Source organism: Narcine bancroftii, chromosome 2 (genome assembly GCF_036971445.1).
Source record: "Narcine bancroftii isolate sNarBan1 chromosome 2, sNarBan1.hap1, whole genome shotgun sequence".
Lineage (NCBI taxonomy): Eukaryota > Metazoa > Chordata > Chondrichthyes > Torpediniformes > Narcinidae > Narcine > Narcine bancroftii.
This window is the reverse complement of record NC_091470.1, coordinates 274,694,850-274,712,612: the sequence shown is the minus strand read 5'-3', so window position 1 is coordinate 274,712,612 and position 17,763 is coordinate 274,694,850. Positions and strand designations below refer to the sequence as shown.

At 40.3% G+C, this 17,763-nt stretch overlaps 1 protein-coding gene across 4 annotated transcripts in view; it reads left to right on the top strand.

Annotated features, from left to right (window-relative positions):
* ano10a (anoctamin 10a) overlaps positions 1-17,763 on the top strand; it is a 95,173-nt gene that overhangs the window by 64,300 nt on the left and 13,110 nt on the right. For all 4 annotated transcript variants that reach the window (XM_069920972.1, XM_069920974.1, XM_069920971.1 and 1 more), the window contains exons 9-11: positions 602-784; positions 3,145-3,336; positions 7,845-7,973. In XM_069920972.1, the coding sequence (XP_069777073.1) occupies positions 602-784; positions 3,145-3,336; positions 7,845-7,973 (504 nt within the window). The remainder of the gene's footprint in view (positions 1-601; positions 785-3,144; positions 3,337-7,844; positions 7,974-17,763) is intronic.

Below are 17,763 nucleotides of genomic sequence, written 5' to 3'. Positions count from 1 at the left end.
GCACAGGGTACAAAAGGACAGACATTATGTTAAATCTTTCATGAATTACCAGGGTTGCACAATTGGTGTATTATCTGATTCTTGGTCTTGTATTTTGGGAAGGCTCTTAAGACCTTGGAGAGCCTCCAGGGAAATAAATCAGTGTTACCAGGAATGGGAAATTTCATTTACCTGGAGGGACAGAAGGAAATAATAGGGAGATTGCATTGGGGTAATAGAGGAAGCTGTTGCCCTAGTTATGCTGCATAAAAGAGTGGTGGAAGCTGTTTTCAAAAGAGAATTAATCCATGAAAAGTAATTATTTACGTTTGCATGATTAACAAGTGAAGAGGGAAGGCATATATCACACAGGTCTTTCATAAAGATACAATGGGATTAGTAGCCGATGCTGTGTGATTCAAGTAAAGGTGATGCACTGATTGAAGCCTTCCACCTGGAACTAGTTCCTTGTGAATGTTATAGAAATTAAATTGTGAAAAATAGATGCTTAGCCATTCAGTTTTTTACTTCATGGGTCAAAGGGAGAAAATACAAATAAGCAAAATAGGTCTATAATTTAAAATACTCATTCACTTACCTGATTTATTTTCGATCATTATAGAGTCTGGCAGCCTTACTCATCACTTCACAGATACTCAATCAGTTTGTGGAATCTGTGCTTCCTTACTGGCTGCAGAAGCGTCGTAACAGGATTCTCAAGAAGAAATTTCACATCTCGAGTTTGGAAAAAGAGCTTCCGTTAGTTGATCAAGTCAAGCTGGAAAGAGAAATGGACAAATATTTGGTGTGTTTTTGTCACAGTTAAAAGGTTTTGCAGCCTGCAGAGGTTTGTAATCAGTGAACCGGTGCGGACTCGAAAGGCCAACATGGCCTGTTTCCGCTCCGTATATGGTTATAAGAGTCATAAGAAATTTTAAAAAATACAAGCATGAAAAGACCATCAGGCCTGTCCAGCCTCTTCCATCATTCAATTAGGTTATGGCTATAGATTCAGCTATATTTACCTACCTGTTTACCTTAACTTTTAATTCCCCTATTATTTAAAAAATGTATTTATGTCCTAAAACTATTCAAAGAGATGGCCTTCATTGCTTCTTTGGGCAAAGCATTCAGCATTCATGGTTCTCAAGGAGAAGCAGTTCCTCCATGTCTCTATCTTAAATCTACACATCTTGAGACTGTCTCCTAGTTCTAGTTTCATCTCCCTGGTCTAATTTTATCTACTCTTTTTATAATTTTGACGATGGAAGATCTCTCTCATCCTAAACTCGAGTATAGTCCCAGTCTATTCAATCTCTTGTAAAATAACCCCTTCATTTCTGGAATCAACCTGTTGAACAACCTCTGCACCATATCCAATGCCAATATATCCCTTTTTCAATTAAGGAGACCAGAACTGCACATCGTCCTCGAGCTGCAACCTTACCAGTTCCCTGTACAATTGTAGAAAAACCTCCTTGCTCTTTAATTTAATCCCTCTTGCAATAAAGCCCCACATTACATTATCTTCCTGATTATTAACTGCACCTGAATACAACCTTTTGAGATTCATGCACAAGCACTTCCAGGACTTTTTACGTAACAGTATGGTGCAATTTTTCACCATTAAAATTATAGTCTAATCTGTTTTTCTTTCCAAGTGGATTCAGACATTGTACTCCCATCTCCCAGATTCTTGCTCATTTAACCTACCTATCTCTGCAGACTCTGCCTTTAAAACAGTTTATGGATCAATGAAACTTCAAAAATTTCACATTTCTCACATAGTGGATCAATATCTGCATAAAAATTAGATAATTGAAATTTGGACATACAAATTTGGACATACCACCTTAAATTGTAATAAGCAGTGAATTGCACAAAATGAGGGATCATTAATCAAGCTAAGAGTAGAGTACCAATCTTCATCTGAAAATGTTAAATCTAAATCTCGTTCCCGGTTGCTCTTGGACAATCTTAGTAAAGATTACATCTTTAATAATTGATTTCAGCATTTTCCTCACCACTGAAGTTAAAGCTACTAGTCTATAATTCCCTGTATTTTTTAATTTCTAACCCTCCCTTAAAATGTGGTGTCACATTAGCTGCCCCTCCAATCCAAAGGAATTGACAAAGAGGGTAGAGAATGTTGGAAAATGATCACTAATGGATTCCACTTCCTCTGACGCCACCTCTTCAAGCTCTCTGGGATGCAGACTGTCATGTCCAGGTGATTTATTGGCTTTCAACGCATAAATTCACTTAACAAAGTTGCACGACTGATAATTATTCCCATGAGTTCCTCCTCTAAGCTGATTCCTCAAAACTCAGATATCTCAGAATGTTCTGTGTATCTTTCTGAGTGAAGACAGAGCCAAAAATTTGTTCAATTGTCCTGTCATTTGCTTGTTCTCCATTATTAATTTCCCTGCTATTGAAAACCTTGGCCCTCAGTTGGCATATTGTGTATATTCAAGTAAAAAATGCACCAGAATTTTGCTTGTATGTTATTTGGCAAGAGATGAGATTCCCATAATTAAATGAAGCCATTATCTAATAGGAAATAGAATGGCATAATGGAGACTTTCAAAATGTGGACAGGTTTTGATGAAGTTAATATTGATGAGCTGATTGCAAACCAATGATCAGTCATATCTTAGTGGGTAGCCTCTAAATCAGAGGTGGTCAGTTCAAGTCTCTCTCCATTGCCATGGAAAATCGAGGCTGACTTTTTAGGGCAGTACTGTGTTGTCTGAAATATTGTTGTCAGAAATGTTTCCTCGAGTTGAGATGTTAAACCATCTGTTCCTTCAGATAGATTTAAAAGATCCCATGGCTTCAACTTGAAGAAAATATCTGCCAATTTGGATCTCTTGACCAATTTGTTCAGTGATTCATTTGCTGGCTGTGGGTCATTGTGCAAATTGGCGGAACAGTTTCCCTCATTCATAACAGTAACTGACTGCACTTCCAAGAAAAACTGCCATCAACTGTTCAGCACCTTTTAGGAGATTCAAAAGACAGCACTACCCCACAGTGAGGTAGTCTCAGTACACATTGGGTATATCGAGAGTAAGGCTTGAACCTTTGTAACTCAGGAGAGTGTGTAATCGGAGTCACGGCTGATCCAAATCTGTTTTTTCTTTTTTCAACATGTGATCACAGGGAACATTTGATGATTACTTGGAACTATTTCAACAGTTTGGGTTTGTCAGTCTTTTCTCATGTGTCTACCCACTTGCTGCCATATTGGCAGTTTTGAACAACATAACTGAAGTCTACACTGATGGGCTTAAAATGTGCTGTGTCTTCCAAAGGCCATTCTTTGAGCCCGTGTCTGATATAGGAGTATGGTTGGTAAGTAGCATTCTTGCTCATTTTCCTTTCTTTTAAAATTATTTTTATTGAGTTTTATTAGAAAAAGAAACAAAAAAGCAGTAAATCAATTGCAATGAAATCTTTGCATTTACAAATAATGACACATGGTACAGTAGCAATACTACTTAATACTAAATTCAATAAATGGTAATATGTACAATATTATAAGAGATAAGTAAGAAAAAATGAAAAGAGAAAAGAAAAAAAAATTCAAACCCACAGCAATCAATATTGTGTGTGGTGTTAAATCATATTGTGTCAATTCATATTGTGTGTGGTGTTAAATCATATTGTGTCAATTCATATTGTGTGTCGTGTTAAATCATATTGTGTCAATTCATATTGTGTGTTGTGTTAAATCTGAACAAGCAGCCTCAGGAGATCCAAACAAGCACGTCCAGTGGCATCCATCATCGTGTCGAATTAGTCAAATTATGGAAGTGAGCTGTAAAATGGGCCCCAGGTCTTATCAAAAGAAATCTTGATCTTCATGATATTATGCCTAATTTTCTCTAGATTTAAAAAGGACATAATATCTAATAACCATTGATTATGTGTAGGTGGGAACTCATCTTTCCATTTTATCAGAATTGCACTCCTTCCAAATAGAGTGGCGAATGCTACAACCTGTCTTTGATTAGAAGATACAATAATATTTATATCTTTATAAACACCAAATAGTGCAATTACCCAACATGGATCTAAAGTGATCTTTAGATAGGGTTGAAAAAGTTCTTAAAAATGTCTCTCCAATATTTTTGCAAATTAGGGCAAGTCCAAAACATGTGTTACAAAGGAGGCATCGAATATTTCAGATTTGTCACAAAGTGAACTAATATCAGAATAAATTCAAGTAAGTTTGATTTTGGAAAAATGTACACGATGTAGCACTTTGAATTGAATAAGACTATGCCCAGCACACAATGATGAATCGTAAATCAGGCCCAAATTTGAAGTCCATTCTTCCTCTGAGAAAGAGATATTCAGATCATTCTCCCATTCAGTTTTAATTCCACTTAAAGAAATTGCTTTCATATTCAATAGTTTATAATATAAAACAGATATACCTTTATGAGTAAATTGTAACTCGAATCTTTCGTCAATAAAATTTGGGTCAGGAAGAGTAGGGAATGTAAAAAGCTTAGAGCGAACAAAATGTCAAATTTGATAGTAGCTGAAATAAATGTCTATTTTATAGGTTAAATACCTTCCCCAATTGTTGAAGAGACATAAAATGTTGTGGTATAAAAAAATCTTTAAATCTATTAATACCTAAAAAATTCCATTCTTGAAAACTAGCATCTAAAATAGCTGGTTGAAATAAATAATTAGATCTTATAGGACTTGTAACTATAAATCCTGTAAGTCTAAAAATTTTTCTGAATTGATTCCAGATCTTCAATCTTTGTGTCATTGTTAAGTTCTTTAGTACTGCCCATAGGGAGGTTCTTCTGAGGGACTTCAACTCCATTAGGATATTCATCTGTCTTTTCACAATGCAACAAAAATAACATACTGTGACAGATTATGTTGTACTTTATATTGTATATATGTTTTAAAGGAGATAAATTGTGGTAGTTTTTTTTTAGTGTAGGTCACAAACAAACACTTCAAAACAGATCTCATTTAAAATACTGGAGATCTGCTCAAGCCAGACAGGCTGGCTCCGAGTGCCTTTGCAAAAGCTTTAGGGAGTGCCAATAGAAACTTCACTAATGGATTGTTGTTTCGAAATAAATTGGAGGATTTAAGTCCAGAACTGCAGGCTGTCTGAGGGCAGTTTTCTGTTCTAAGAGGGTCATAAGATTTTGCAAGCAGAGGGAGTAAAACAGACTTTTCTCTGAGAGAGAGAGATAGAGAAAATTCAGTGCTACAGTTCTATAGTTCAGCTGCAACAGCTGGGGACTGGAACATGACAAGCTGACAAGATTGTGGAGAAACCCCATTTTGAAGACAGGTTGTGAGTTCTTAGTTCAGCTTGGTCAAAGCCCTTGTGGCCCATACAAGAGGAGATGGTTTGGCTGCCAAATGTTTCACTTGAAATAAGAGAAACAAAAATGACCTGAAAGAAAGAGGTTATCTGGAAAACCCTGATGGGGCAAGTTTCTTCAGCGAGACACTGGTGCTTTTTTGAAAGGCATCAGTTGTGGGCGTCCAAAGAGCAACAATTCTCTCTCTAAAAACCAACAAGAACCTTGCTGAGCGGTAACCATTTTCCTTTCAAGCACCAAAGCCTGGTGAAATTCATAAATGTTAAATTCTGTGCACGGTATAAGAATTGCCTGCAACCAGTGAACTTGGAGGAGTGAGAAGTGAGATTGGACTGTGAATCAAATAACTTTTCTAAACTTACACAAACATTACGTACACGTGTGCTTAGAATTAGGGTTGTTAGGTTAAGTTAAAGTTTGATCCTGTTTTGATGTTTAAAAATAATTAAAAGCAACTTTTGTTTAAGTAACCATTTGTCTTGGTGAATTTCTGTTGCTATTGGATTTTGGGATCCACTGGGCTCGTAACAATATTTCTTATGTTTATAGCCCAGTAGTAAAAAAAGAAATTAGGTAGGGCTAATCCCCCATTATTTCTAGTGTTCTGAAGATACCTTTTATGTTCATTTTTCTACTACATTTGAGAGATGATCTCATTGAAATAAGTATGGTTATGAAGAATTGACAGGTGCAGTGAAACTGTTTCCTTTGTGAGTCTGGAACCACAATATCACAGTCTTAGGAGAAAGGGTTAGACACTTAGCATAAAAGAAATTTATTTTATGCTGAGGGCAGTGAATCCTTTGAATTTTTCATCCCACAATGAATGGTCATTTGAGTAGACAAGGCCCTTTCAGGTGGCCTGAACACCCCAGTGTAAAGCCGCATAATCTCCCCACTTGTGGCTAAAGACATACTCGTCTGAATGCAGCAGAAGTGCCTCTGAGGCGCCGAAGCCAACCCTTCTCAGGGAGGGATGATCGGCGGAGCGCTGGACGCCACCAAGACACTTGAATGTCCAGCTGCTATAAGCCTGCGACCCTCCCCGCTGCCTGATAGCTGCCTCCCACCCTGCTGCCTGACCGCCTCCCCCCCCACCCTTTGCCTGACAGCCACCCCGCTCTGCTGCCTGACAGTCGCCCCTGCAACGCTGCCTGACAGACCCTTCCCCCTGGGGAGGGGAGATCAGCGGGGCAGGGGCAGCTGGCGGGGGACGTCAGGGCAGGGGCAGCAGGTGGGGGATGTAGGGGTAGGGGCGGCTGGTGGTGGGGAACGTTGGGAGGCAGCCAGTCCAGGCTGTCACAGCCTAGCTGGCTGCTCCTGCACCGAGGTAGCTCTCTGCAGCTCAAAATGCAGCATAGCAATGGCGGTCTTCCCCACCCATAATACCCCACCCAGCTGGAACTGTTGTGGGAAATACAGAATGCTTCCAACTGCGTGGGGGATTATGGGTAGGGAAGACCGCCATTGCTATGCCGTATATTTATGATGGGTGGTGCTGTGGCACCAGTCACCCCACCTCCAACGGATCCAGAGGTGCCTCTGGATGTGAATAGGCCCTTTCAGGTGGACCACGCAACGCTGCAAGTAGCTTTTTAGGGCTGCCACCTGAAAGGTGAGTCTGCAAGTTAAGATCCGCTCCTGCATGTGCCCTTAAGGTGGAGGGTCCACCTGAAAGGGCCTTTAGGGATGAGGCTGATGCAGCATTAATGGAATCCAAAATGAGTGAGACAGGATCAAAGAGGAACTTAATTATAGAACAGGCTTGAAAACCATATAACCCATGTCAACTTAAATTTCATTGCTCCAGTGTTGTTCTAAACTGAGCTCAAGTTTCATTCATGTTTAAGTGGAAGTCTCATGTGCTGCATGACATAATGAGTTTTCCCATCATTTACTGTTTTTTGTTTACATTTCTCATATTGGCAGTGTTTCATTTTTGGTTTATTAGATCATTTAAATTTTAGATTTGTATCTCTTTGTCAAAGAAACTTAAAAACATGAAAAGTAAGACATTCCAGCATCAAAATCCCCACTGTCCGTTTGCAAAGCTGTAGTTTTCTTGACCCCTTTTAAATGATCAGGTACTTTGGTACAGAACACGTTTCAAGGATTCACTGTTGAATTCTTCGGAGCACTGTTGAATCAGTCAATTAATTAATTAATTAATTGATTTATGATGAGAGTCTTTAAAACCCAAGCTAATATGCGACTATTACAAGGAAGGTCAGTGAAACACTCAACTTTAAATGATGAGGGATTTTTCTCAGTAAACCATTGTCAGGATTAAAGTTAAAGACATTTTTTGTGATTGAATATTTGGCAGTCTTAAACATTAATTTAAAACTTTTATAGATAATTTTTGGGTAGATTTTAATCCTTGAATGTTTTTTATTAAAAATATCTTGTATTTTTAGTCCCCAAGACTGCACATTAACATGACTACTGTTTTATTAATATGATGTGTAGCATTGAGGATTTTCCTTGTTTCTGCAGCTAGCCTTTGAAACAATGGGAATTATTTCAGTGATGACCAATTGTGCATTGATTGGAATGTCACCTCAAGTCAAGAGGCTTTTTCAGAGAAACGATGTGGAGCTTGTCCTGTTAGTTTTGGCGATAGAGGTAAGTTAAACATTTGCAACCAGTGGACTCAAATGGGATTGAATGCACCTTTTGAATTGAGTGAAGAATTAATTACCAGACTGGAAAATAGCTTCTTCCCACAGGCTGTGAGGTTGATGAACGGTATCCAGTAACTGAGTAAATCATCCCTAAATAGTCAAATATATTTATTTTAAATGATATCTCTATGCATATATGTGATCATTATGCACTGTGTATTGTTTGTGTATGGTCTGGAGAAATGCTGTTTCGTCATTTTGTATGTATAGTCATAGGATAATAAATGGGAACTGAGCTTCCGCCTCACTGACCCCAGTGTTAATTCTTGCAGCATTAATTGGCTTTATTAGATTTTGAACTTTTGTTCACTTATGCTCATACACAGTCTGAACTTGATCGATTTAATTTGCAAAGGCGTTGACGAATTCTCTTTCAGATGGACTGCACTTTTATGCAAAACAAATGAAAGAGTTTAGTGCATTTAATTTGTTGCATTTGGAGTGGTAAAAATCAATTGGAAAATAAACTAATATTCATTTGATCTACTTCAAAGCAGCCTTTCTTCATAGTCTGTACTTAATTGCCAGATCAAGGTCAATGTGCCAATCAATAATCAATCTAATTGAATTGTTCATTGCCACGTGTATGGAACACAGTAAGAACTTTGTTTTGCATGCTATCCAGGCAACTCAACTTGAACAGCAAGTAGTAATAACAAATAGATAAATAAAACTGTTTTTCAATTTGGAGGGCTTTTTTTTGAGCACGTCTTCTGCTCGCCTGGGGGGGGCATAAGGAAGAGGGGGAAGAGAATGTGACTGGGGTGTGATGGGTCCTTTATGTTAGTATCTTTCCTGAGATAGCAGGAGGCATAAACCTAGAGACTGCAATATGTCATGGGGAGTAATTTTGTGGAAACAATATACAAGAAATAAAAATTGTGACTGAAGGAGATAACTCTTCAAGTCATGCTCAGTTCCATCTGAGGATATTAAAAGAAATATGTTGAGAAATAATTGGAACAATCTTGTACAGCTCTTCAGATTTCAGATTTGTGTTTTTAGATTAGAAAATTACTAATGCCATTGTTTAATTAATGAGCGAGAGGAAAGATTGATAACAGCCTTGGACAGGTTATTCAAATCTATCACTTGAACAAGCAGGAAACATTAATTGTGAAAGTTGGATAATGCCTGACATTGTTACCAGTGATGTAGGTAGGAAATGGCATAAGGTCCTGTGAAACAAATATAGGGATTTTGGACATAGATTAAAGGGTAGGACCTCTGAATTGAACACTGGATGATTACCAGTGCTGCTACATGCCAGTGAGAGTGGGAATAGGAGGAGAGAGAGAGCACATAAACATGATGAGCAGTCATTGCATCTAGCCTTTGAAACAATTGTAGGAGGGAAGAGTTCAGATTTATAAATAATTGGAATCTCTTCTGGGGCAGGGGTGACTGGTACAAGAAAGATGGGATACATCTGAGCTGGAGGGGAACCAATTTTTTGGTGGGAGAGTTTGATAGCTTCAGCCAGGAGGCTTTAAACCAGACTGGTAGATCGAGGATCTGAGATTGGGAGAGAGGGACTGTAAAGATTAAGGAGAGCCAAGAAGCCAAAGGAAGTGTGTTAAACCAGTACAGGGCATGCCGAGGTAAGAGAGGTAAACGTTGTGGTTATTTTAAAGTAAGAAGCCTGATGGGGAATGCAGATGAGCTTAGGGATAGTTGGATCTGAACAGTGGGCTCTTGTAGTCGTAATGGAGACATAGTTGAAAGAGAACCAGGACTGGCAGCTCAGTGTACTCTGGTTACGGGTGTGATGGGAACAGTGGGGAGAGTGGTGGAGGTTGCAATCATAGTCAAAGAAGATAGCATAGTGGTGTCTAGAGAGGATATTGCTGGAGAACCATTTTGTGAGGCAGTGTGGGTTAAAATCAGGAACTAAAAAGGATTATTCACCTTGATGTCTGAACACTGAAGACGCAGCAAACAATGGGAGCTGGAGGATCAAATATGTAGAGTAAATTGGTAAAAATAGCAAATTAAATTGGATAGTCACATGGATGGGACTGGCGAATATGTCATTTACTATTGCTGTAGAACACTTCATGAACAGAAATACAGAGGCTACAAGGCAAAATGCAAACCATAGCTAAGCTAATATGCTTTGGATCACCTCCACATTTTGCTCTTGCCATCACTCTGATACAGGTTAATCTTGTTGTCATCTGTCCACAAGACCTTTTTCTAGAATTCTGCAGGCTCCTTTAACTACTTCTCGGCAAACTGTAATCTGGCCATCCTTTCTGTGGCCAACTAGTGGTTTGTATCTTGCAGTTGCCTCTGTGGCACACAGGGGCAAATAAAGGAAAAAAGTGCCTTTGTCCCAAACATTATGGAGGGCACTGTAGGTGACACTTGGCTCGCACCACCAGGTTCAGGAACATCTGATACTCCTCCACATCATACTTCTCAACAATAAAGTCAACCAGGGTCTAATTTAAGGATTCTTATTTTTGCATTTCATTGATTTTATTTTCCTCTCTGTATTGCTCAGTTTGTTTACATTTTTTTATATGTTTACATGTGTACATTGTGTACAGTTTTATTTTGCACGACCTTTAAATGGTAATTCTGCTTCGCCTACAGGAAAAAGAATCTCAGGGATATGTACTCTGACAATAAATCTGAAACTGAAAATCTAATGAGTGTTGTGGGAGAAGGGATCTAGGGATGCAGGTGCAGAGCTCTTAAAAATTGACACCACTGGTAGACAGTCATGAGGAGAGCTAAACAAGAGAAACTGCAGACACTTAAACAAAAATGGAGCAACACACAAAATGCTGGAGGAACTCACAGGGTCAGACAGCATCTGTCCAAGACAATGTATAATTGGTGTTTTGGGCCAAAACCCTTCATCTTCTTATTCCTGATGAAGGGTTTCGGACTACAATGTCGACCGTATATTGCCTTCCATGAATGCTGCAGTGAAGAGAACGTTAGGGCGCTTACCTTTATCAGTTGGGGCATTGATTGCAAGTGTTGGGACACCATGATGCGGTTATGCAAGAAATTTGGTGAGGCCACACTTGGAATATTGTTTTATTCATCCCGCAAAAGGAAAGATGCATTTAAAGTAGGAGAGGGTACAGAAGAGGTTGTTGTGGTTATTGCCAGGATTATGGAAGCTGAATTATCATGAGAGACTGGAAAAACCAAGTCTAAATATAGTTTATGAATCATGACCAACATAGATGAAGGGAAGAGTGATAATCTGTTTCCTGGAATTGGAGAATCTGTCAAGAGAGTATAATTACTGTACATGCTGATGAGAGTGGGATTTAGAAGGGAGGTGAGAGAATAGTTCTTCACTCTGAGGGTGGTGCGCTCATGGAATAATCTGCCAGACCAAGTGGTGGAGGCAGGTAACTTGAAGCCTCCTTCAAGAAACATGGATAACTTCCTGGATGGGAGGGGATTGGAGGGTCTGGGCCTAATGCGGGCAATGGGGCTAAGGCAGGAGGGCAGTAGTTTGGCATGGACAAGTTGGGCTTGTGTGTCTGTTTCTATATCACTAAATTGTTTCTGAGGATGTGTCTTAACAAACTCAGCTGGAGATTACCAGGGACACGCGGGTTTTAAAAAATGGTGGCGCTGTGGTAGCTGCTATGATGGCAGCGCTGCTGCTGTACACCCAGGGGAGCTGAGACACAGTGCTACTCTGAAGAATCCTACTTCCCGGTGCTGATGCCTGATAAAGGGGACGACGGTATTCTTAAAAAAAATCCAGCAACCACAGAGATCTGTGCCCAAGTGGCAGTGCTTGTGCTGGGCAGCATACCATAAAGGGTTGCAAACTGCAGGGGAGCAACCTCTGTGGCACAGCACCAGAAATGGGGAGAACACATACCCCCCACCCTGTACAGAAGGAGAAACATGGGAGATGACCCTGGAGGGAAGATGACCACAGAAGTAGACCAGCAAAGGGCTCAGCAGCTGAAGGACCCACACAGGCTGCAGGCTGTTGGTGACTTGAGGTTGAAGCGTCACACAGACTATTGGCTACTCGCGGTTGAAGGGTCTGCCCAGGCTGCGAGCTGCTGGAGACTGGCTCATGGGAACCAGATGTCAAGATGGTGATGATGGCAGGAAGGGTTCCCGAAGAGCCTCTGACACTGAAGGCTTCCTGATTGTATCAGAGGTTTGAATCTAGAGCTAGGGCTGCGGGAGTGTGGGAGACAAATCCATGGACACTTTGTCTGAAGGGACTTCTTTTGCTTCTCTTTCTCCTGCTGTTAGGGGTGCCGGGAAATGCTCATGACGGCTCCTTGCTTGCCTTGCAGACAAAAGTTGAAATATATAATGTTTATTATATTTTAAATGTAATATATGACAATATAATGAACCTTGATAAAAGAATTGAGGCAGCAAGTGCTAGAAGGCGAAGTCAAAAGCAGCCTGTTGGAGAAACTCATCAGGTCACACAGCATCCGTGGGAAGTTAAAGGCAGTCGACGTTTCGGACCTGAGTCCATTGTCACGAATGAGGAACACATTCAGATGACTGAATTAAAAAAAAAGAAGTGGTGGGGGGGGATGGAGAGGAGGGAAGGGGCAGGAGCATAGGCTAAAAGATAAAAAGTGATAAGAGATGTGGGAGAGGGCAAGGGGTTAAGTTGGTTGGAGATGCTGATTTGGAATATAACATGTTATTCCTTCAATTTGTGGGAAGCCTTGATTTGGCAGTACATGAAGCCTGGGACAGACATGTGGTTGGGCAATGGGAGATCCTTGATGTTGCAGTGGAGGAAGCTGGAGGTGGATCGTTGGGGGGGGGGGGGGTGTGGGGATTAGACACAAGAAATGCACTTTAATCAGCAGAATTATGAAAGTTTTGTTTTTCCATTTATCAGCATTTTCACCACGCCTTTCACTGACAGATGAAGGAAACATTGTTTTATAACCACATTAATAAATGACTTGGAGCTGTCTGAGCCCTCAGACAGCTCCAAGAAAAGTGCAGAGAACAAAACAAAGGACTCTACATCACCTTTGTTGACCTCACCAAAGCCTTCGACACCGTGAGCAGGAAAGGGCTTTGGCAAATACTAGAGTGCATCGGATGCCCCCCAAAGTTCCTCAACATGATTATCCAACTGCACAAAAACCAACAAGGTCGGGTCAGAACCCTTCTCCATTAACAATGGCGTGAAGCAAGGCTGTGTTCTCGCACCAACCCTCTTTTCAATCTTATTCAGCATGATGCTGAACCAAGCCATGAAAGACCTCAACAATGAAGACGCTGTTTACATCCGGTACCGCACGGATGGCAGTCTCTTCAATCTGAGGCGCCTGCAAGCTCACACCAAGACACAAGAGAAACTTGTCCGTGAACTACTCTTTGCAGACGATGCCGCTTTAGTTGCCCATTCAGAGCCAGCTCTTCAGCGCTTGACGTCCTGTTTTGCGGAAACTGCCAAAATGTTTGGCCTGGAGTCAGCCTGAAGAAAACTGAGGTCCTCCATCAGCCAGCTCCCCACCATGACTACCAGCCCCCCCACATTTCCATCGGGCACACAAAACTCAAAACGGTCAACCAGTTTACCTATCTCGGCTGCACCATTTCATCAGATGCAAGGATCGACAACGAGATAGACAACAGACTCGCCAAGGCAAATAGCGCCTTTGGAAGACTACACAAAAGAGTCTGGAAAAACAACCAACTGAAAAACTCACAAAGATAAGCGTATACAGAGCCGTTGTCATACCCACACTCCTGTTCGGCTCCGAATCATGGGTCCTCTACCGGCATCACCACGGCTCCTAGAATGCTTCCACCAGCGTTGTCTCCGCTCCATCCTCAACATTCATTGGAGCGCTTTCATCCCTAACGTCGAAGTACTCGAGATGGCAGAGGTCGACAGCATCGAGTCCACGCTGCTGAAGATCCAGCTGCGCTGGGTGGGTCACGTCTCCAGAATGGAGGACCATCGCCTTCCCAAGATCGTGTTATATGGCGAGCTCTCCACTGGCCACTGAGACAGAGGTGCACCAAAGAAAAGGTACAAGGACTGCCTAAAGAAATCTCTTGGTGCCTGCCACATTGACCACCGCCAGTGGGCTGATATCGCCTCAAACCGTGCATCTTGGCACCTCACAGTTTGGCGGGCAGCAACCTCCTTTGAAGAAGACCGCAGAGCCCACCTCACTGACAAAAGGCAAAGGAGGAAAAACCCAACACCCACCCCAACCAACCAATTTTCCCCTGCATCCGCTGCAACCGTGTCTGCCTGTCCCGCATCGGACTTTTCAGCCACAAACGAGCCTGCAGCTGACGTGGACATTTACCCCCTCCATAAATCTTCGTCCGCGAAGCCAAGCCAAAGAATAAATGACTCTAAAATTGGTGTAATCTTTGCAGTTTGGAACAATATCTATCAAATTGATATGGATGTATCAATTGAGTGGATAAAATGGGCATTTGTAGTTCAAAGTGAAGTCAATCCAGTATGGAGCCAAGAAGAACAAATGGGAATTTTCTCTTTAATGTTGAGAAACAAGACTGTGGAGGAGCAGAGGTTTAAGTCTTCATGTAAACAAACTATCACTGGTGCAACCAGTGCAGCAAGTATTCAAAGGTCTTTACTTCAAATGGGTTTGATAAAGCAAAGGGAAAGTGTACCTTCAATTATGCTACACCTAGTTTAGCCTCCCCCTGAAATACTGCTTTCAAGCATTCATATCTCACCCCAGGAATGGCTTTGATTTTTTTCTCTCTCTTGAGAGGACTAAAAACAAGAGTTCACTGACCCAAGATATTGGAAGGAGCTCTGAATCCAGAAAGTGGTGAGAATAAAATGACTGTTAAAGGAAGATGCACATATATGGAGAGAGGAATGAGAGAGAAGTGGGGTGGGCTGAGATGACATGACATGTAGAACTTGTACCACCTAGCCTAAAGGCTGTCCCTGTCCTGTATAAATGCTCTGCCACTTTAATTTACCATCGAACTGTATGATATGGAAACAAGCCTTTCAGCCCATCAAGTTTCCTCTCAGAGATGGTCCCATTTGCCTATGTTTGGCCATGTCCCACTAAACATTTGCTGTATATGTATTTGCCCAAATGTCTTTTAAATGTTGTAATTGTACCCTTCACTATTACTTTCTGTGGCAATTTGTTCCATAAAGGCATCATCTTCTGTGTGAAAATGTTCCTCGTCAGATCTCCTTTAAATATTCAGAATTATTTATTTTGCATTCTATTTTATGTGCAATAAAACCCCTGGTATCCGGTACCTTATGATGATTAGGAGATGCCAGAAAAGTGCATTTTCCAGTTGCCTAACTAATGCACCTGCATTAAGTATAAAATGTTTAAAAGATCAAAATATTATACTGTAAATCTTAAAGTATTTTACTTTATTTTCAGTCACGTACTTTGAAAACATTTAACTGTCAGTGCATCTGCCGCTTCCTTCTCCTCCACAGATCCGCTCAAAAGACGAACAATGACATTATAGATAATTAATTATTTCCCCTCCCCCCCCCATCCCAGTTTACAGATAAGGCCTCTGACCAGGGAGATTCTTTGTTAGCAGGGTTAAAGAGACACTTTTAAGAGTCACCCAAACGGCGAGCATCCTCGGCGACATCATTGGTGTTTCACACAACTTTATTCAGTTACTATGAACAAAGCATGACCATGGCACTTCACTGGCTGAATATTTGCTCCCATCTTCACCAAAGGTTTATGTGTTACCTCAGAGAACATTTACTTTTACAAATTTAAACATACTTTTTTTTTAAACATATTTTATCTTTATCTATTTTAACTTTTTAAATTTATTTTCCTCAATGTTTTTTTCCGGTTGCTTGTGTCTGCCACTTGGTTGAATTCTGGATACCAGAAAATTTACCTGTATATAAGTGATTATTATGTTTTTCATCAGGTCGTTTCTGTACAATCATATGATAAAATTGAACTTAAACTTAAAACCTGTGCTCTCTAGTTTTGAAGTCCTCTACCCTGGTAAAAAGACTATGTCCATTAACTATGTTTATGTCCATCACGTGTTTATATACAGTGCCCTCCATGATGTTTGGGACAAGAACACTTTTTTCCTTTATTTGCCCCTGTGCTCCACAGTCTTCAATTTGTAATTGTGCAATTCACATGTGACTAAAGTGCAGATTCCAGATTTTGTTCAAGGTTATTTGTGTACATTTTGGTTTGACCCTGTAGAAATTACAGCACTTTTTATACATATTCCCTGCATTTCAGGGCACCATAATGTTTGGGACATTTGACTTCACAGGAATTTGTGATTACTTAGGTATGTTTAATTGGTTCACTGGTGCAGGTGTCAGAGAGCTCGACTTGCTTCTAAGCTTTTCATCACCTCTGGAGTTTGCAGTTGTCATTTTTCAACATGAGAACTAAAGTTGTATCAATAAATCTCTAAGAAGCCATTTTTGAGGCTGACAAACAAGAATAAAACAGTAACAGACATCACCCAAACCTTAGGATGACCAAAATCAACTGTTTGGAACATCATTAAGAAGAAAGAGCGTACTGATGCGCTCAGGAATCGCAAAGGGACTGGTATTCCAAGGAAGACTTCCACTGCTGATAACAGAAGAATTCTCATCATAATAAAGAAAAATCCCCAAACATAAGTCCAACAGATCAGAAACACTCTTCAGGAGGCAGGTGTGATGAGTCAATGACTGCAGTCCGCAGAGGATTTAATGAACAGATATACAGAACTTACGCTGCAAGATGCAAAGGTGGTTTACTTTGGATCTCAGGCAATTCCTTTACACCTCCACACTTTGCTCTTGCCATCACTGTGCTGCAGGTTAATCTTGGTGTCATCTGTCCACAAGACCTTTTCCCAGAATTCTGCAGGGTCTTTTAAATACTTCTTGGCAAACTGTAATCTGGCTCATTAGTGGTTTGTATCTTGCAGTGTAGCCTCTGTATTTCTGCATGTGGTATCTCTTACTGTTATATTCTTGTTTTTCAGCCTCATAATGGCTTCTTTGTCTTTCATTGGCAAAACTTTGGTTTTCATGATGAAAAATGGCAACTACAGACTCCAAAGATGATCAGAAGCTTCAAAGTGTCTTTGTCCCAAACATTATGATTGCTCACTTTATTTTTATAAAGGGTGGCTCGGTTAATGTAGTGGCATTCTAATGTCAGCAACTTGAGTTTGAATTTATCATTTCTAGAAGGAGTTGGTACATTCTCCCCGTATCCGCATGGGTTTCAGATTTATTGTCAGAGTACGTACATGACATCACATACAACCCTGAGATTCCCTTTTTCTGTAATTAATCACTACTACTTGGTAGTGCATAAAATATGTAAACAAAGAACTGTAAAGAGATAATGAATATAAACAAGCTGACTGTATAATACAGAGAGAACAAAAAGAAAATTAATAAAGTGCACAAGGGTTTAGTTTATTTAGATTACTGATACTGTATTGTAATTTTATTATTTTATTCTTAATTTTTTTTAAATGTTATCCTATATGTTATTCATGTTATAAAATCTTAAATAAAGTTTTAAAAAAATTTAAAAAAAAAGTGCACAAGTAAGAGTCCTTAAATGAGCCTCTGATTGAGTCTGGAGGGGTAACAGCTGTTCCTGAACCTGGTGGTGTGAGTCTTGTGGCACCTATATCTTTTCCTTGTGGCAGCAGCGAGAACAGAGCATGTGCAGGGTGGTGAGGGTCTGATGATTGCTGCTGCTCTCTGATGGCAGTACATCAAT